General features: G+C 33.2%; 1 protein-coding gene across 1 annotated transcript in view; it reads right to left on the bottom strand.

The window, feature by feature from the left end:
• Positions 1 to 1,848: 1,848 nt before the first annotated feature.
• The window catches only part of LOC104909957 (CUB and sushi domain-containing protein 1), a 66,167-nt gene continuing 45,765 nt past the window's right edge, over positions 1,849 to 22,250 (bottom strand). Inside the window, exons 12-16 of the mRNA XM_019613635.2 lie at positions 21,518 to 21,687; positions 14,517 to 14,673; positions 8,826 to 9,017; positions 4,814 to 4,940; positions 1,849 to 2,059 (exon numbers count right to left, since the gene is read on the bottom strand). Coding sequence (XP_019469180.2) covers positions 1,849 to 2,059; positions 4,814 to 4,940; positions 8,826 to 9,017; positions 14,517 to 14,673; positions 21,518 to 21,687 — 857 coding nt within the window. The remainder of the gene's footprint in view (positions 2,060 to 4,813; positions 4,941 to 8,825; positions 9,018 to 14,516; positions 14,674 to 21,517; positions 21,688 to 22,250) is intronic.

Raw genomic sequence — 22,250 nt, 5'->3', positions numbered from 1 at the left:
TTCCATTAAAAACATACGTAATTAGATATACAATCAACAGAAGTAATTCATAGGTAATTATTTTCTGATCTATTTCATACTATACTTTCACTGAAAAGTTTTCTAGGCAGATGCTACAATAGCATTCTTGAACATATAGAATGAAAGTAACCAGAAGACTTGCAGTACTGTGAAACAAATTCTCAACTAAAGACTAGCAATTCAATGCTTTGTTTTTAAGCTGCTCATTTGACTTGATACTCTCATATGTATATCCTTCATATGATCCTGTAAGTGGATGTCTACTGACATAGATACTTATCCTAATTGCACAATCCAGTAGAGAATTTGCATGCATAAAAAACTCCAGATTCTTGAAGGTTCTCCAAGGTTGTGGAATTATTCATTTGAAGATAACTTTTTGGTTGGTAACATAAGTTTAAATACAATATGCTCATTAATAAAAGCATCACCTGAAAACCCATCACACAGTAACAAAGAGACTCGAAACTCAAGCAGTTACTGTCATAGAACTTGTAATTAAACATCTACATTATCTGAAATCACCAGAAAAAAAATCTAAGTAACTGAAGATTACTCTATGCATAATGTTAGAAACTGCTGCTGCAGTGAATTTTCAACATCCTTTGCAGTTTTGTGATAAACAGAGATAAACTTGATGATAAATACTAAAGCACACAAAGATCCTCACATATTCATAGATTAATCAGCTTGAATCCTTTACATATCAAGACCACAGTGGTCCACTTACGGCCTCAAGGAGACTAAATAAAGTAAGCTCCCATTTTTAGATGAAATATTTTAGCATTTACATTATATATTCCTTAAACCCTACTTTTCAATCCTTACAATCAAAAAGTAAGTAGAACATTCTACTTGCCAAGCAGGTGAACAGAACTTTAATATCATTTTCCCTTTACTTGAGATGAGACATTCAGTTCTCCATCACTAATCCCAGTTAATTCCAGTAAGACATATGCTGCAATTGCTAGCAAAATCATGAGTACATCTATCAAGTATACTCGGACAAAATTGGTTCTTCACCCTTAAGTCCTTAAATCGTCTCATACTTACTAGAAATATCACTGAAGGACGAAGAATTTGATTTGGCAACATGTCAGCACAAAGTTTAAATATTTTCCTTCTTTCAAAATATACAAAGAAAATTATACCTTTCCCTTTTTGCAAAACGTAACATAAAATGTTTGCTAAGATGAGTAAGAAAAAAAAATCGCAATTCATTTCCACAAATAAAAAAAAAAAACAACAACATGGAATAGTTTAAGAAGTTAATTTTTACATATTGCAGCAGCATATTGTATTGCAAACAAATCAGAAATTTTAGTGATATTTCTCTTTTAATTCACCATGCATACATTGAACTAGGTATGTTAGGACTTTTTTTAAGTGTCTATGGTTTGGGACACATTCAGAAAGTAAATAGGTATCATTTAAATTCATTTAAATTCCAGTAAGCTCCTGAAGTATATTTTCTTATTCAGAAATAATGACTGAAAGCTTACTTGTCTCCTTTACTTTACTAAATGACAGCACTTACAGGGAATTTAAATAAAGTGTCTTACTCTAATTAGAATAATTAGAGTATCTAATTAGATAATACTGGGTATGGTATTTCAATATATACGAACAAATAAGAAAACTTACAGATACAAAAAAACAAATACAATTCATCTTAGTTGTACTTTCTGCATAAAGATGTAGAATTAAAATAATATAGTCTTTTTGTAAAGACTGAGGAAGCTGTAAAATGAGAAAAAAATGTCAAGTGTATAAGGATAATACGTACAAATGTAGTAAATAATTATTGATATTGAGATGCAAAAGTATTTACATACTTGAAAACTGGATGGAGAAGCCTGATTTGCTGATGAAGAAGTCACTGTCAAACTGTAATGTCAGGGAGTTGAAAGTGCTGTGAATATCCTCTGGAAGAGCTGAGCCGCTCCATTCTTTAAGTAATATACTGCTCTCAATGGGCCCATCCCATACCTTCAGGATGTCATGAGCAACTTCAGTGTCAAAAACAATAAAATGCAGACTGCAAAGAAAAAGTAAAAGCCCTGGACATTACTCATTAAATGCAATTACATAACACTCAAAGCAATCATTCCCAAATTGTTCTTGGTTTAGAAATGATGTTTATGTTTCAAAACTGAAGAAGGCCTGGTTATCCTAGAATATTTTGTCAATTTTTCCTGTTGAGTGAGCTGATTGAGAAAGATTTTCAAGAATGCTATGGTATTTATCAGAATCTTCGTATTGACTTAAAGTTCTAATTGTGTATTTTTACATTGAAGAAATTAAATAGATAAATATCAAAAACAGTTTTTGTTTGTTTTAAACAGTTATATGTTGATACCTCTTCATTGCATTTGTCATTAATTGGAAATTATTAATTTGCCATTTAAATGTAAATGGCATATGAAAATTGCCTGTGATAGGCTGAATTATTATATGGCTTAATGAAATGGGATTATTAAAAATCAAAAACACAGAAAAATACTTTCCAGTAGATAACTTCTCATTTACTTCTAATGTTTTGCTGACTTCAGTTTAAAAACAAATTATTTTCATTTAAAAGATCAGTTCAAACTATTGTCCATATAAAATGAATAATGAAACACCTTACTATTTGTGAACTTTCTGTACAAAATAAAACACAATATTTTGAAGAAATATATCTCAGCTGTATATCATTACTTATATTAGTCTCAAAAATTGTTCTTAATTACAACAATTAGTATTATATTGATTGTGTTAAATTTTTGTAGTTTTGCATTCACAGCAACTTCCTGTTAGTAGTGAAAAACTAATAAATCTTATTAAGCAGAACTTGACATTTCATAGTTTTTAGTGTTACTACAGCAAAACCAAGCTGAATCTTTAGATATTCACATTCCTTCAATTCTGAGCAATTTAGCTATATATATATAACATTTTTTGTAAATGTATTGAACTCACAAAGAAAAACTGCTTTGAAAACTTAGAATAGTAGAACCATTTGAGTTGAAATGGACCTTTTAAGGTCATATAGTCGACTCCTCTGCAATGAACAGGGACACTACAGCTAGATCAGGCTTCTCAGACCCTGTTCAGCCTGACCTTGGATGTCTCCCAGGATGGGGCATCCACCACCTCTCTGGGCAACTTGTTCCAGTCTATGTTCCACTATCCTTATTCTAAAAATCTTTTTTTTTTTAATATCCAATTTAAATCTCCTTTTTGTTAGTTTGAAACTATTTTCCCTTGTCCTATCAAAACAGACTCTGCTAAAGAGTTTGTTCTCTTCTTTCTTATAGCCTTCCTTTAAATATTGAAATGTCACAAGAGCCTTCTCCGAACTGAACAGATCCAACACTCTCAGCCTGTCCACATAAGGAAGGTGTTCCAGCCCTTGGATCATTTTTGTGGCCCTTATCTGGACATGCTCCAGCTGGTCCACATCTCTCCTGTACTGAAGACTCCACATCTGGATGTAGTACTCCAAGTGAGAACTCATCAGCAGAGTAGAGGGCTAGGATCACCTCCCTTGACCTGCTGACCACACTTCTTTTGATGCAGCCCAAGATACAGTTGGCTTTCTGGGCTGTAAGGGCACATCGCTGACTCATGTCCAGCTTCCCAGCCACTAGTACCCCCAGGTCCTTTTTGGTAGGGCAGTGCTCAATTCTTTCATCCCTTAACTCGTACTGATAGTGGGCATTGCTGTGATCCAGGTGGAAGAGCTTGTATTACCTCCTCCCTCCTGCCTAAGTTCTTGAATCTTTCCATTATCTTTCCATAAACTATTATGGAAATGAAACTGTTTTGCCTGTTTTCTTGGTATGTTCATGAAGTTTTTAGCATTTACCTTTATTTTGTACATTAGTCACCACTTGTGTTTCCCTCATTTTGATGTAGTTTTTTTTTAATTTATTCCCTTTTTTTTTTTATGCTGCCTGGTCTATATGGATAAGTCCTTATCTATTAAGCATTCCCTCAGTCTTGTTTCTTTTTTTAAGTCTCATTATTTCTGTTAAAAACTTGCTCACTCTCAAGGTCATCTGAGAAATTGCTTGTCTTACTATTCATCAGATTATGGAAAAAATATGATATATACTTCAAAATGTTACATATCTTAATAATAATATTATGGAATAGGGCAGGAATAAGAAATGAAAACCCCACAGAGTTGTTTAAAAAGCTCTACAGGGCTCATATTCTCTGATACTCTTGTTAATTGTAAAAACCTCATCAAATTTCATGTGAACTCCTAATAGATCAACAAGGACCAAGATGTCTGATGTCCAAGCATTCCTGGCAGAGACTCAGGCACTTTAGGATTGCTTGAGGTAATTTATTGAAGAAAGAAAGCTCTGAATAATAATATTCTATTCACAACAAATTATTGCATTAAATATGATTGTAAGATTAAAAAAAAAAGTGACATTACAATGACTTAAGGGAAGAATTTTGAAACTGCAGATGACACTTTAGTTTGTTTACTGTTAGAAAAAGGCATAACAGCTCTGCCATACCAGTGATTTATACTCCATACTATTCAAAGAAATTCACAGTCAAGAGTTAGGTATCCCCAGTACAGTTTAGGCATTGAGGTTCCCTGGAGGAATGGTTCTCTTAACTGACACAATAACAAGGACCAATTTGATTAATGCAAAAAGGAGTTAACAAAGAAAGAAAGAAACAAACAAACAAAAAAAAAAAGAAAGAAAAAGAGCATGAAAATGTATGGCATAGACTATAATTTACAAAATACTGAAATAAATAATAAATACTGAAATTAAGCATATACCTTATTGTCTTTCCTGGATCTGCTTCGATTATCCAGGTGCAATGAAGATTATTGTCATAGGGTGCTGGGTAACCTGGGGACAAAATGCGCCCCGATGTAGCAGCATGAATTCGACCACCACATTCAGCTAAAAAACAAATAAGAATTGCATTATTATTATTATTTGAAGACCATAACATTTTGCATTTCCATTTTTTTTCTGTTCCACATTTCTGTGTGTTCTAAAAAGTAACAGGTAAAAACATCTCTGAAGTAGCATTATACTGCACATAATAAACTAGGACATGTACACAAGTTAAAAATACTCTTACAATGATTCTATTCCTCCTTTGTTGCAAAACAATAAATCATACTTCTGTGATTAAGATGTTTTACAAGGAAGAGTACTTCAAAATGAAGATTACAAAATCACAATTTTAGTATCAGTAAAACAGCAGAAAGCATAAAGTTTGAAGGTCTCAGAAACATCTCACCGAATATGTTTGTCTTTCCTAAATAACATTGAATGCTGAAATACAAATTTTACACAGTTTCATTTTGTAATTAAAATCATTTTCTCCCTGTTCTAATGTCAAATTGTTTTCAGATTAATGGTTTCAAGATACTTCTCTGAAACTTTTGGTTTAATTACATCATAAAGCAGTTAGGTATTGCCTTGTATTTTACTTAGATATTCGCAAATTTAAATGCCATATTCCCAGTAAGTAAGAGAATAAATCAGCTATGAGTAGAGAGTATGAGGTGTCTGGTTTTAACCATTTTTATTATCACAACTATCTTAAATTTGTGGAGAAACCAATTGCAGTGCAAAATATCCAGAATGAAATGATGCTTACTTTGCTCGTTTAGAGCACTGTGCCATTGTGTGCCTACTATAAAGCTGTGCCCTAATGAAACAGGAACACCCTGTAACAGTAAGGTACTTTTGAAAGTAAAAGAACTAGCGTCTCCCCAGTTAAGTAATGCCCCTGAAGTCCTATCTTATTTACCCTAAACAGAGTTGCCTCACAATTAGTGGCGTTAAAAAACACTACAGGGGAGAACGACTCAAGCATAGCTGTCTATCACAGTGTAAGACACAGACAATGAAACAAACATTAAAGTGGGACCAAATAATTTATCAGCAACAACTCCTAACAAATAGTAAGTCCAATACATGCCACTGACTCACTGCTGACAACGAAATTGTTACAGGGCATTAAAATAAACTCAGAGGAAAAAAGGTATACTGCTGTTTTGAAGAGAACCACAGCAGAAAGCTACTCTAAAACATTTTATTTTTTTTTCAAATATAACTATTCTGTAAGGTTTCAAGTAATTTTAATAATGTAACCTCAGAATGTAATATTTGCCATGACAGCAATCTGCAAGTACAGAAATGATTGATACACTTCTTTACCAAATAACTTATTTGGAAGATAAACAAGTGAAATCAGAATTATTTAAACTCTATAGTTTGCCTGGAAAAAAATTAACAAAACAAAACAAAACAACAATGACAAAAAACACACACACACAAAAAAACACCACCACCACAAAACAAACAAAAACAAACAAACAAACAAACAAAAACACTTAGAAGCAAATGAAAAGCAAATTTTCTACAGCGATTCTGAACAGGAAAAGTAATGAGCATACAGTAAAATCGCGACATCAAAGAATATGCAGCATTATATAAAGAAATAAAACTAACAGAATTGAACAAGCACTCAAAAAAAAAAGTCATAGAGTAGGAATTATAGGATTTTTTTTATTTTTATTTTTGAGAAAATGAAAGTGAACGCTAAAGTGTATTATCAATGATGAAAAGGTGTAGAATACGTTGACTATGCATATGGGCTGGAATGACTGTACAGACAATGATGGTGATCTAAGATACAGAAAAAAGAAAAAAAAAAAAAGATCTGCACAAACATGGAAGTCTGCCTAAATAGGAGAGAGATCATTCAAAGTTGATGACAACTTGACCAAAAAGATGAAAAGTAAGCCAGTCAAATAAAGGAAGAAAGAGAGAAAAGAGCATGGAACAAAATTGAATAAAGAAATTACCACTTATATACATCTCATTAAATAAAGAAATAAAGAAATATAAAGAAATAAAGAAATATAAAGAAATAAAGAAATATAAAGAAATAAAGAAATATAAAGAAACAAAGAAACAAAGAAACGAGTAAATAGATTGAAATGACCTGCAGAAGCCTAGCTGAATTTCCAGGGATCTTCTTGATGAATTTTTCTTCACATAGAACAGTAGGAAGAAAGATAATGATTTAATGAATTTAATAAACTGATGAGAAAGGCATTTTAGAAAGATTCACTTTCAGAAGACTTTCAGAGAGAAGTCAGTATTTAATGGCCATCAGTGTAGGTATAAAGCTAGATACTCAAGAAATGAAAGATTTTTGAACAAATTATTCCAAAATCTTTGCAACAATATGCCATAAAGAAATCTAGGAATACAAGGTACAAAGTAGAGGTATAATGAAAAAAAAATTACACAGTAGCAATGATAAATTTAATATAGAAGCATAGAAGTATAATGTTATCAAGAAAAGTGGAAATAAAGGTAAAGATAAGGGATTGCAGAGAACACAGCATAAAAAGAACACACACATCGGTCAAAAATATTTTGGAAAAGAGTTGTCAAAGATCTTCCACAAAAGCAAAGGTAAGAGCCTTCTAGAAGACTTCCTGTCTTCTTTTTCTAAGTCAGCTTGCAATATACAAAATTTGTTGTTGTTTTGTTTGGAAATGTTGTATGGTTGAGATTTCAGCATCCCAAATTTAGATGATTAGAAAACAAATCATCAATCTAAGGAAGGGGACTGGGTAGACTTATGAATTTGTTTGCTTAATAAACTTGAAAATGATTCAAGTTCTTAGTTGTTGGTGTAAATGAACACAAGAAAAGACTCCAGAAAACATACTTAAAGTAATGATTTTATTTAAATTAAGTGGGAAGATAGACAAAGGTAGGACAAATTAAGAATAGTCTCTTAAAAAGGGCAAACACTGATGAAAAGGATACCACTCAAATAAATTGAAAAGCTTGAGAACTTGAATGTATAAGAAGCCTGGAATGTCTATTGATTCAAATTTGAAAGTTATTTTGAACTGTCTCACATACACATACAGACACACACACACACACACAAACACGTATATATTAACAGTTCCAGAACCAAGTATGAATAATAACATCTCTACTAAGAGCAGAAATGCTCTTCATTGGTTGTTTTTTTTTTTGTTTGTTTTGTTTTGTTTTGTTTTGTTTTGTTTCCTGGCAGTTATCCTCTGGGTAAGCTAAAATTCTGAAAGGAAAGAAAGCTTGCACTTTTTCAGACTGCAGGTCTGTGAGCGTATTCAGAAGGAAGCAGCTCCTGGAATAAAAAATGTGGCACACAGTGCTGGAGAGGAGCAACAAGAAGGATCCTGCAAGTCAGCTGAGTTTGCTGGAAGTAGTCAGTAGCTTACCTGTACCAGGTGTCAGATTCAAAAGGCAAGCATTGGAAAGGAAAGCACACAAAAGGAAAGACTTTCTTGAGAACTCATGGGGACACCATCTGGAAACCTGAACTCAGAAAGTCACTGGTAATTGTAGACTGGAAACCTGAACTGGAGGAGAAAAACTGCCTAACAAAGGTACTAATGGGCAATAGCAATACCAGTGTTCAGATGTTTTCTTTGTCTCACCCAGTATTTTCTTAACGTTTGTGGTGGTTATAATGAAACATATAATGAGACTTGATTCAGCTCTGCACAGCCTCATCATAAAAACTTAAAAAATATTGAAAACTGGCCTAGTGACAGAAATGTTGCCCAAGTTTTCTGTCACAGCTACATAGCAATCTATTAAAGAACCAGAAAAAATATATTTGGTTATCGATGGTAAATCGTTACTTAAATTTAAAATATTTATAGTATATGTCATTATCATACAAAGTATAGAAAGATATATATATTTTTTTCCTGAAACACCAGAGAGATCTTTCACTACAACAAATCATATTACCTATGCAAGTAGGTAGAGGTTTGTCCCATACTCTCCTATCTCCACTTAAGCAAGTCATAATGCTACTGCCATGCATTGTATAGCCAGGATTACAGCTGTATAAAATGACAGTGTCTATGAAATGTCCTTCATCTCGGGTCTTGTAGCCATAATTTGGTATGCCGGGATCTTCACACTTTATGAGGTCAAAACCTGCAAGAGGTGGAAAAGGAAAAGAAGAAGAAAGAATACATAAATATAAAATATCAAATAAAATATAATGCCAGTTAATTGCTTTTCAAATTATTCTCTCATGATTCAGGTATATTACATAAATCCAGAGCAACCAAAGATAAATTACACGTAATTTGGAGAAAGCAGAAACTGAGACACCAAGAATTATTCATGCTATTGATTATGACATTTTTCCACTGAAGAAATCTTATTATTTGCACAATCCCAAAAGAGATCAGTAAGAAATTATTTTATATCACTTCTATTTTTGCAATATTTTTTTCTTTTCTTTTTCTTTTTTTTAATTCAGAGAATAGGAAGTAGTATCAATTCTTTACTTGGTACAGAGTGAGAACTTTACTTCTTTATCTAACCTCTACAGCAATACCAGCAGATCATAGTGGAAATTTAGGAAGCAAACGTAATGATTGATTTATTAATTTTAGTGTCAAGATAACACAGCTTTAGCTTCTCCTCTGCTGCCCATGAATAACTAATACTCTACTTGTTTTTGACAAGCAGTCCCCATTTTGAGCTACTAACATGAGAAAGGAACAGTTTCCTCTGTCCTTCTTAGCACAAACAGTTTTACTTTGGGCATCTACATAAGATTATACAGAAGAAATATTTATATATTTCTTCTATTGTGTTTTTTTTTTTTTCTGCATAGTAGCAACAAGATGTAAAGATGTTCTGAACTGACATTCAGTTTTTGAAGTTATAAAACTCTTTTTTATAAATAGTAGTTCCAAACTCATCTTTCTCAACTATTGACAGATTAGTGGATTTTTCCTTTATTACTGTCATGTGCCCAGCCTGACTCTACAAATGATTTCTTTTTTGTGGTCTGTATTTTACTAAACAGTTTCTGTTATAACTCATTATGGAGTTCTGAATTAGGCCACTGATTTTCCTTTCAGTTTGTTGTTGTGGTTCATTCCCCACATTAGGTCTTTTACTAATAAGGAAAGTATCAGATATCCTTATGATAAATAACATATTAATACATAATCCTTTAAATTTCACTTCTTAATCTGCAAAGACTGTCTTGGGATGAAATGAAAAAGTATTGTAAAAATACAAAGTATACTTGTTAGATGTAGTATAATAAATGCAAAAAAGGCACTAAAAATCATTAAAAAAAAAAAACAACAAACACACACACACAAAAAAACAAAACATCAACAACAAACAACAAATAGGCACAATTCTTAACCTGTTTTCCCTTAGGGAAACAAGATAGAATGCAAATCCTGTGGAGTTGAACAGAGTTTACGAGCCTGAATCTTGCACACTCTTTGATAGAAATGATATTCTCCCAGAGTTCTGCATTTAGTGAGAGAAATGGTCGTGAATCCAAAACTGATGGACAGTAACATTTAGTTAAGATCTGAGTGTATACTGAGAATGCTATTTTGCGAAGAGGAATCCATACTGATTTTTGTTTTCCAGCCGTTGTTTCTATCTTAGAACAGAATTGCAGGGAAACATCTAATTTCACAAAATAAGAAAAAGGAGGATACAAACAAAATACAAGTGTTCAGGAACTAACATAACACTTCATTTTTAATCCATACCACATTTTCTGAAACAGAGAAGTGAAAGGCCTTTAGAAAGTTAAAATCTAAGTACAGATTATATGATAAATCTCTGACTGGTTTTCAGACTTTTATATTAAAGTCTGGAACTAATTCTGCACATTTTTTTAATATGCAGGAGTCTGCCATGAGGTAAAACGTACTGCTGAGTGGTCCAATGCAGCTAGGCATGTTGCTAAAGATCATATCTGTATGTATTCCAGGATCCTTCCACTGACTCAGTACAGTGAACTCCAAGGCTTATTTAGGAGATATTCCGCTTCTTTTATATCCTGCACAGGACTGGGGAACCATGAAATTGCCATAGAGAGATAGATAAGTTGCTCCTTAGAAAGTAGACATTTGGATAACTTCCTATGATCTCAGAAAGGCTACTGCCAACACACAGAACTTGGTAAAACCCTCCAAGACTGCAGAAAGTCAAAAGAGCAGTTCTACACAGGGGTAATGTTTCTTACATATCACAGCTCAGAGGTACTCCTGAATAGATTGGATGAATAGTATCATAGAAATAAACATCTTCTGGCACAATTAAATTAATTAATTTTAAGAGCTCTAGCCAATGCTAGGAAGAGAAACGGCCTTTTCTCTTCAACTCTTTGGGAAAACAGGAAAAAAAAAAGTGTTTTACTGAAAAAAGAAAGCAATGATGGGCAAGGATTTGAACAGGAGTTAGAACTGTCTTTGCTGCAGTCTTCCTTTTGAGATACAAAGGTTGTCTTACTGTTTTAATTATTTGCTAGGAATGCTGGACATGTACATAAGACAGAAATGTCTTTAAATGATAACCAACAACACATCAACTGATCAACAGAAATTGTGTACAACTGTATGTGATGCAAGTGAAATTACTCTACAAGTTATCTTCATAGGAGCTAAGAGTGATCACTGCAGAAGTATAGTGCTGAGTATTCTGTGAACTGTAAAACTCCATACAGAGCACAGAGTAGTCAGCAGTATAAAGAGCTCAGAGTACACCTGTACAGTATGTATGATAAAGTGTGGAAGAGCTGTATTTGTTTTCCCCACTAACCAAGAAAAGACAAGACTATGTTCACTAAAAGAGGATTGAACAGCAGTAGTAAGGAAGCATGTCTGACAAAAGCTTCTTTATGTTAAGCTCTCCACATGATGAGTGAACACAGTGTTAAAATTCCTCTTATGAGAGCTGTGACAGTGGAGTAGTTAAACACTGCAGGGAGACTGTCTTGCTTGTTATACAGAGACTGCACTGCATCATTCCTTATTTAAAGTTGCAGCCTGGTATTTCTACCGGACAGCTGTTTTGTTTTTACCATTCGTCACTGTGAGGCATCAGTAAGATGCCACTTTAACTTACATGTCAATTTAATGTAAATACTTCTACCTAACAGCACAAAACAGTGATTTTTATACCAGAATATGTGAAAAATCTCCCAATATATCTATATGGACTTACGAAAGAAGAACTGGAATTTTTTTCATTCAAATTACTTGCAGTCACAATAGAATGCTGTGGTTAAAACATGTATAAACTTCTACTTTTTTTTTTCATACAGATTTCTATTAATGCTCACTTTAAGAGATCTAAAACCATCTTAAAATTCCTTTTTAGTTCCTCCAGTCCTTCACACAAAGAATGAGATAAAGAACTCTGCAAGCACTGCTTAAAAGGACTAAGAAATAATAATAATAATAATAATAATAATAATAATAATAATAAAATAGTACAACTTCAGCTTCCTTTCTAAGACTAAAATGACTGCTCATATTCAAAGAATTGAAATTTCCTTAAATACACTTACTATAACTTTAGTCCTCAGACAAACAGGGTATTTCACAGCTTTTAAAATACTTGAGAAAGATTACAGATTGCTTCATTATCCATTACAGCAAAAAAGTTTCTCTGTCCACTATAAATTCATTTCCTTGAAACTATCTTGTCATTATGGATTAAAACAAACAAACTATAATTTCTAGTTTCCATTCTCTATTCTTTTTAGCCTGAAGCAATCTCCAACATTGCACATTCCATTAGAACTTGAATCTTTCATAATTTTCCTCTTAAGATCTTATACTCTAATTTATACAATTCACACAAACTACTCAGATTCCGAGTTTATAGAATGGTTTTATTATTTCAGTACTGATGCTCTGGAAACAGAAATGAAAGTTTCTTTAAGCTCACTTTAGTTCTTATGGATCATTACCTTTTTCTACTTCCTATTTGTAAACTTAGTATCGTTCACAGAATTCACCAGGTTAAAAATATTTAAAAGATTACTGTAGTAGTTCTGCACAAGTAACTTTCTATAAGTCTTTTTAATAACATGTTGCAGTTGTTTCAAAATTCAAACTTCATGGCTACACTAATCTGACTTTAGATAGCATTAATAGGAGGAAAAGCATTACAAAGACAAAAAAAAAAAAAATTATAGGCAATTGATATGCTTTTGCAGGCAGTCAGAACTGAGCAACCAGGCAATAATGAGAACTGATCTAATGCTAGATTTATTACACCATCACTTTTTTAGCACTCTTTTTAGTTCTTTATAAACAATATTAATTATTCATTTTAATTGACCCCGGAATATATATTTCTTATATCCTTCAGTGAGACCATATTAGAATAGCCCTTTATCTTTTATCTTTCTTTGAGTAATTTTAAAGTATCTGGCACATTTCAATCTGATAAGTGACTGAATAAGCTGCAGAATAATCTCTCAGAGAAGCTGTACTTCCAGCTGTGAACTACAACTTGATTAATCCAAAGAGATAATTATCATTTTGAACTTGATGTATTTACCAAACATGAATGCATTTGTTTAGTAACTGCATTGGAGCTTCAACAAAAGAGTAAAAAAAAAAAACAAAATCCCATCTAATAATGAATATGATTTCTTGTATAGTAATCTTCAAAGTAATGAGTGGACTGGATTTCCCGAAGAATGGGAGTCAGCACTGCAGCATATTTTTAAAGCATCTCAAAATATTAAATCTTATGCTTGTATTAGTATATAAATCATGTAACACCCCGCACTACAGTGCTAGGAAATAACATTAAATTGTCTTTACAGTCAATATAATCACCCAGTTAGATATTCGCTATCTCACAAATGTATTGTCTTGAATCTGACTTCCTGAAAATACACATGAAAATTAAGAAACTACCCTGTATTTACAAATGAGACCCTCTCATATTAGAGCAAATAAGAATAAATCTCATTATAGGTAAATATTGCAATATGAATTTCTGCAAAATGAGCACATATGATATAAATGAGGTATTTGGTTAAAAAAAAAAATTAAAAAAAAAGAAAAATCTTATGAAGAAATAGGAAAATGATCTTCTTTGGGTATAGAATTTTGTTAGCATCACCGTTCAAAGACTCTGTAAAATACTGTTTATGCTTTTCAAGAGAATCATCAGTTTGAGACATTCCATAGCTGAAGTAACCTCTTCCTTCTCAGTTCTGACGAAAATAAATAAATAAATAGGCAAGACTAGCATGATAAGATTTACCAGGCAGAGTAGAAAAATAGAAGGGAAACTGAATTATTTCTGCTTGTACTACTGATTCTAATCCAAAGGGAAGTCACCAGGTTTTATGTAAAGAGCTATGATTCCATTTCTGTGTCATAGCTCCTCTTAACAGTACAAGCCAATTTGAAGTAAGATAATTTATTCTGAAGGATTCACAAGCAGCTTATGAAAGCTGATGCAAAAGACAATAAATTGAAGGTAAAGGGTACTTAGAGATTAAGTGGAGTCTCAGCAATGTTTATGTTTGTATGTATTGGAAACAAGCTAGTTATTAATTACATTCAAACTGTGGAGTAAGTGCACTATGCAAATGTACAAATATATGTGTCAATCAGACCACCTTTGTTAGCTACTTACTTGTATAAGTGAGCTGAAATCCTTGGTCAGTATCAGATCCATTGGTATTAAATTCTATCCACAGGTGGTTAGAAGTGCTGTTAAGAATAACTCCCATCATTTCATTCTTGGTGAAGGCTCCCAGAGAACGAGAAGAACTGTCTTTTCCATCATACACCTTGAAGAAACAGAATAATACAATGAAACTAGACATTGGAATATGTGAATCTGCATATCTGAAAAACTTTATACAGTTATATATATGCTAACTTCAAAGTTAGCTATGCATCGCAAGCTTCCTGTGGAGGTACATACCACTCTAAAAATTATATTTCTTATCTAAAAAATATATTTCTTATATTATATATTACATTCAGTAAAGTAGGAAGTACTCTGTCACCCTTTAAGATGTTCCAAGGTTTCATAACTTCAGATATTTTTCCTGATCATTTACAAAGTTTAACAGAAGTATAATTTCTGTTCTTTCTCCTCTGATACCAAAAAGCAGAAATGAGGTATTTAAGCCAATATATCACATATATCAGTATGTCCCAAGTAGTCCTCTGTTGTTTTTGTTTGTTTGTTTGTTTTGTTGTTTTGTTTTGGTTGCTTTTTGTTTTTGTCAAAAAAAAATAAAGATTTTAAAATATAAATTCTTCTTGAATTATAAAAAAATAAAAATCACCTATATTTTTTCATAAAAAAATAGGCAAATATAAAGGGTGTTTCACACTTTCAAAATTCATCATGTGGTCATTTTTACAAAAGTAATGAACGTGATTCTCTGGTTTGTAATCTGAAGAGAAAGAAAAAGTAATGAACGTGATTCTCTGGTTTGTAATCTGAAGAGAAGGACAATTCACCCTCAATGCCAACTTCTGTAAGAAATTGGATAAATCTGATGCAAAAGCTGCAACAAATATCTCAAGCTCTAGGTCTTCATCTCTTCATTCTCAGACCTTGTGCTATTAACAAGGATTTATCCTGATTCCAGCCAGAAGGAGGTGGTAACTGATTTAACAACCTAAATTCCTGCATCTGAAAGTGAAAACACTTTCCTATTTGAATGTCCAGTTCCATGTATGAACAAAATCTAGAAACGCATCTTTTGAGAGGATGGACCATTGCAGCAACATTTACAGACGATTACCAATAGTCAGAAGCAGAGCTATTTTCCCAGGAAAATACCATCGTATCATCAATAAGTGAATGTTTTCAAAGTAACACATTCATAATACGTGTTGCTATTAACAATAATCAAAAATAATACACACAAAGATCTTTTAAGATAAAATCAATTTTTTTGTTTCATAAATATATATAAATAAGAACTTTCCCTTAAAGAAGATTCTGTACAATAATTCATTGCACTATTCAGTCATAGAACAACATGTTGTCTTTATAACTAAAGCAAAAATTGTCTTATACTAGGTCACATAGATAAGCCATTGCCATCCATAGCTGTGCTAGTAATATCAAAATAATGCCTCCAAACTTCTACTGTTGTCCAGGGCCAGAATTATAGAACTCTTTCACTGCCTGATTATGCTTTATCAGAGTTGGAAATCTACTATATAAAAAAAAGCCCAAAACATTCACTCCAAGATTTTTGAATGCCATTCTCATTATATATTCAGAAAACACAGATATATTTTACTTGGTTTCAGAAATTAATTTATTAGTTTGAATGAAAAGATGGACTTTTAATTGACATTAATAGTAAGTACACTCTAAAAGAAATAGTGCTAACATAAACTGTACTTTTATTCATCTTTAAAAGAAAAATAAGTTAATAACTATGATTGTCCTTTGACTTCCTGCTCTAATGATATTCCATGCTACTGACTTTGCAGATACTCTTGCTATCTGACGTTCAGTAAGTTAAATCATAATCTCTGTCAAGATTAATCAAGATACAAATGAAAATGCCATTTTATGAAATAAAAACGAGATGTAAGGAGTCAGATGATAGTGGCTGCTGTTAACACTGTAGACATTATGTACATCTCTAGTCTAGTAAGAGAGACTGGTGGTTAAAAAATACAAGGATCAAACCTCAACCATCCACACAAATAATTAATTGCATAATAATTTATTTGAATTGCCCCAGGAAAAGATTTACTCCAAGCCAGCCAACATTCTCCCAAACAATTCTTGGTCATGGTTTGGCAACTAGTACGAGCCAAGGATACTTCCAGCAGGCATCTTGTGTGCAACCCCTGTGCTCTGGTGTTTGAAGGAGATCTGACATGCGTGATTGTCTCTGGAACCAGGAACATGTTAACACACTTTTACATTGTTACTCTAGTGCATATGCCTTACTCATGTAGGATAACCGATTTCAAATATAATTGACATACTCCAATTACCAAACTCTTTTTTCCTCTGTCATGAAGCAAAAAGGAAGATATTTGGCCAAAGAGCTGAAAAATATGGAATTATATTCTGCCTCTAAAAAATTTGCAGTGAGACAGAGATTCTACCATTAAGAAATCAGTTTAAAGAATTAAGCACCTCAAGAGATTGCTAAAACAGAGAGACCAGGAAGCTCAGGCATCAGCGAGTAAGAGAGAGTAAGCTTTAAAATAATCAGCTGATCTAAATATTGTTTAATTATAAACTTTAAAATTGTTTCTCTTTCTTTACTTGAGCTCTGATGTTTATCCCCCTTAACCAAGTTCAAACTTTGTTACATTTATAGAAATCTTTACCCATGACTGACAGGCATTAACTTTGCAGTATATTCTCCTTGAAATCACTCATCTTTACCCCTTTCTCATGCGTGCAATCTTACTGATGTCAGAAATACTTTGCAAATTATTTTTTATTCCCTCTGTACTACTTAACCTCAATATTCAGGTGACTTTTAGAATTCGTACTTGTGCCAACAGCAAACCCAGTTAAACACATGCAATTCAAGCTAGTGTTACATTTTAAAAGCAAGTAAAGAATACAGCCACAACGTGATTGTCCACACAATATTTATGGTTAAGACATCCCTAGCAAGCAGTTAATGCAGACCTACTGACTTCCTCACAAATCTCTTCTGAGAGTAGAGAAGAGATGCAGGGACTATTTCCAAGAGGAAGTTTAAGTGAGCCACCTTGTTTCATAAGAGTTTAATTTTATGGATATATTCAGACTGTGGAACTTGGCCTTGGGGACAGTAGAGAATGATCATAGCATTGTTTAGTGCACTAAGATAAATGCGTCCAGGACATTTAGGGAAGCTTTGTTTCTCCTAAACATTTGCGAAGAACTGAGAGAGAAGTGCTTGCAGCTGCTAGAGTGAAAACACGCAAGAAAGAGGATCATGCTACTGTTATTTGTGAAGAGAAATCTCACAGTAAGGGTACTAATGTATGTGTATCTGCTAACAGAATGTAAAAACACCTAAAGGAGAACTAAAAGCTGACTGGATTTTCTTAAACTGTAGTTTCACATTGTGATAGTAAAAATATTTACAATTAAACTTTGATATTTTCCTGAACTTTATGGCATCCCAAACAAAAATGCTTTTAAAATTTTGCTTTGACCACTTGACCACTTTGACCACTCTTATTGTAAAAAACTACTTCTGTTTGTCCAATCTGCCCTCTGTTGCTCTGAAATCATTTCCCCTTGTCCTACTGTCATGGACTTAACTAAATCAATCTATGCCCTTGACAGGGGGGGCAGTAGGCCCCTGAGCCCCCCGGCCCCACAAAATAAGAAGGGAAAAGGAAAAGGGATAGGGAGATGGGAGATGGGCTCAAGGAAGGAAGAAAAATACAGCGGCAACAATCTGTGGAGGAAAACATATTTGACTAACTATGACATCGGAATGCAAGATAATACAATATAATACAATCTGATTGAAATTGAGACTAATAAATCAAATAAGATAGGGGAGAGAGAGTTCTTGAAACTGAGTCAAACCAGAAAACCTTGGAATGGCTAGGAAAGCACCCACTGCAAGGCACTAAGAGACCGCCCCACCTGGAAGGGCCAGATCCCATGACTTCTGTAATGCATAGGGATAGGTACCTGGAATTGGAGCATTAGCACTTGAACTCCGAGTGCACTACGTGATGTTATGATGAGGAATAATGAAAACCATAAAAACATAAAACCATGACACCTATCAAAACTGCTAAAGAGTCTCCCATCTTCTTTCTTATAGATACAAAAGGGTGCTATCCAGTCTCCTCAGAGCCTTCTCTTCTCAAGGCTGAACAGCCATAGCTCTCTCAGCCTGTTCTTGTAGGGGAGATGTTCCATACCTAGGAACATTTTTGTGGTCCTCCTTTGGATGCGCTCCAGGAAGACCACATCTCGGAGGAGATGCACACACTTTTTTACACAGTACTAAGAGAAATTTCAGAGTTTTTTGTTGCAAAAGAGTACACAATATCAAGGGATTTAAATGGCTACCTGAATTCAATGACACGTCCATAATAGATGATGAAGGAATAGACAGCAAAATGTAATCTTGCTTTACGCAACAGCTATGGATAACAGGGGAACATAAGGGAATGGAGCACAGACAAGCAGCCAGGATAGTTTACTTTACCTAAAGAATATCTCCCTTTATCTTTACTAGAGAAAGAATACTGAGGCAGGTGGACATTTCAGTCAACTTAGTAAGGTAACTCTTAGTTCTGTAAGATAACTGGTATTGATCTGGAAAACAAAATTCTTCTTGCTGGCATCCTATGCTAGGCTGCTAGATTATTCTCTGCTTTCAGCTGGCAGATTTTAAATCACCACAAAGCATCTCTCCTTAGTGACAATTAAACAGTGAATATAATCTCATGATGCACTGAAAGACTACAAAGAACATTTCAGCCTAGAAAGATATCTTTGATAGGATAATTATTTCTTATTCTTATGTCATAGAATAAATAAGAAGCTGCATAGAAATGTATATAAAATCTGAACTCTAAGATACCCCAGCCAGGCTGTCACCAATATAAAATTAAAAAAAAAAACAAAAAAAGGACAAAATCTCAAATATTAACAGTCAACTGTATGCTCAGTTTAATCTTCACCACATTTTCAGTCAAGATATTGGCCTGCTCCAGTTGGAAGTCTTCCAGGTAATATCTAGTTAAGATACTAGTGCTTTCATAGATCAAGGGCTGACTTCTATAGAGTTATGTTCCATATCCTGATATGGAATTGAGTAGAGAATAGACATTATTTCTAAAAATGCAGGTTGTAAGGAGGCTATGGTGAGAGAGTTTATTTGTGTGGATAGCAGTTGTGCTATGACAGTTGCCTCAGAAATATGAAACAGGCTTTGCAGTTCAGACATAGCAACAATTTTGCCTTTACTTGCTTTGCTTCCTCAGAAGTAATGTGCTTACACATTTATGAAAGAAAAAAGTATATGACAGATTGCCCACAACAGCTTTCTCACTATTAAACTTTCTTTCTTATATTCCCAGAGAAGAACTCTAAGTATTCTTGTCATTACTTAGGAAAAGTTCTGAAGGATAACTGAGTTAGTTTATTGTTAGCTTAGGGTTTTCTAAGATTTTGTTGTTGTTCAGGCAGTCTACTAAATTATTTATAAACTAGGTACATGTAAAGCTTCTGAGAAACTTAAGTACAGTATACAGGCTGCTCAGTGGTCAATTAAGTAAGCTCTTCTGTGTCTTCTGCATCTATTGAGAGCTTCATGAGATCTACAGTTCCAAATCAAGGAATATGGGAGCAAAGAACAACACAGATTACATTCTTTGCCTACCTATTCAGTTCTCTTCAGTCTAAAAGAAAGCCATAAGAAAAGATCCTGCAGCACTACATTCAGCACAGCCATGCAAGCACAGAGGCCTTTATTATCAGTGACTTGTGAGTAAAGATGGAGAAAGCACTGTTCTTTCAACTATAATATTTGAATACTGTTTGAGATTTTTAAAGATTTCATAGTTTAATCCAGTCTGTACATGCTAAAAAGAACAAGTATACAAAAAAAATATATATGTATCTGTATTAGTAAAGACAGTACTTAAAGGGACAATGCAGGAAATGCATTAATTAAAATTGTCATGCATTTACATAAGGAGATGGAATATTAGATAAAAGCATGGCAACAAATATTTGCTTTATCATAAAGTTATCTTAAAATATTTGTGGAAAGTAAAAATGAAAATAGTAAGATCAGGTTAGAAATAACATGCTAAATGAGGTGCTGTGATATCCTGATATCCCCAGTTGTTACTGACTGAATTGAAAGCATTCAGTAATTTGAGTATCAATTAAATCGGAAAAATTAGAGACATAAACTTGAAAAAGTTATTTTAGTATATGTTCAACATTCCAGATGAATATTATGATTTTCATTACATAAAAGAATATGGCAGCCATTATTTAAATTAAAAAGATTATTAATAAATGGTAGAAAAGTACATTTTCAAAATTTGCAGTTATTTAGGATGCATTTCAAACATTATCTACAAAGTAAGAGTAAAAGAAAGTAAGCCACCCCCTGTAATTACAGTTTTAGTACGTATTACAGTACTGTAGAATCAGGCCATCTAGTCCAACTCCCTGCTTAGGAAAGGACACCTAGAGAAATACATGTACCTAGAACAATTACAATAACATACATTGGCTGGCTTCCTTCTATCCAAATGAGCAAATTAAATAATTTTTCCAAAATTGCCTATTATGTGCAAGACAAATAATAAAAATACTCTACCTCCTATTAAAAACCATTTTTCTTCAAAGCAATCCCAGAAATACATTTACAAATATCACCACACATTGAAAATAACATACTTTAGCTCAGTTTAGCTTTCAAAATTTAAATATGCATTTTAGGTTTTCTATTCACATTTATATCCTGTGTAAACAATATTTCCAGAAATACAATTGAACATTTAATACTCCCTATATTCAGATAGAATTTAAATTTAGTGGGAAAAGAAACAAACAAACAAAAAAAATGAAGAACAAAATGGTTAGTATTGAAAGTTGAGTCATTCATATAATGTGAATGTTGAGCACACCAGAAAGTGAGATAATTATCTTTTTACCTTAACAATGTCTCCCTCATGCAGCTGAAAGCTCCTTGCTCTAAGATGGATCCCTTTTCCAGCCTCTGTTTCAATTTTATAGATACATTCATGGTTGTTGTCATAGTTAGATGGAAAATTTGGAGACAACAATGTTCCTTCATTTCCAGAGACAGTTGCTCCACATTCAGCTAAAGAAAACAGACACACAAACAAAAAAAACCTGAATTATCCATTTCAAGAAAATATAGGCAATTTTCAGAAATATTTAGCCTCTATGATAACAAACTTGCTATGGATACCTAGGAAAAAGACATTTCTGGTGGATTTCACCTACAGGACAAACACCTAAAAATCCTACCAAAGATGCTATTCCCAGAACTTCATTAGGTTAACGTGCACTTAAGGGCTTTTATCTAGCATCTAATTATCCCTTGGTCCTCACATTAGACTGATCTGTAATTCAGCCCAGCTGGAGTCCATAAAAATTCCATAAAATTATTCTGTTGAAATAAGCACTAGAAAAAAACAGAATAATCTGCTGAGATAAAGTAGTCTGGCAATAAATCAAAAGCATTCAAATAGTATTTCCACTAGATATAAAACAAAACAAAACAAACAAACAAACATATCAACAATTATTGATATTAGTCAGCACCAAACAGCTCCCTTCTTTTTTAGGTAAATACTGGGAGAATCCTTTTCACGGCCACCTGTAGCATGAACTTAGAGACTCTTTTAGGAGCAGAATTTT

The sequence above is a fragment of the Meleagris gallopavo genome, chromosome 2 (genome assembly GCF_000146605.3).
Source record: "Meleagris gallopavo isolate NT-WF06-2002-E0010 breed Aviagen turkey brand Nicholas breeding stock chromosome 2, Turkey_5.1, whole genome shotgun sequence".
Classification (NCBI taxonomy): domain Eukaryota; kingdom Metazoa; phylum Chordata; class Aves; order Galliformes; family Phasianidae; genus Meleagris; species Meleagris gallopavo.
This window is presented reverse-complemented; position numbering and strand designations above follow the sequence as displayed.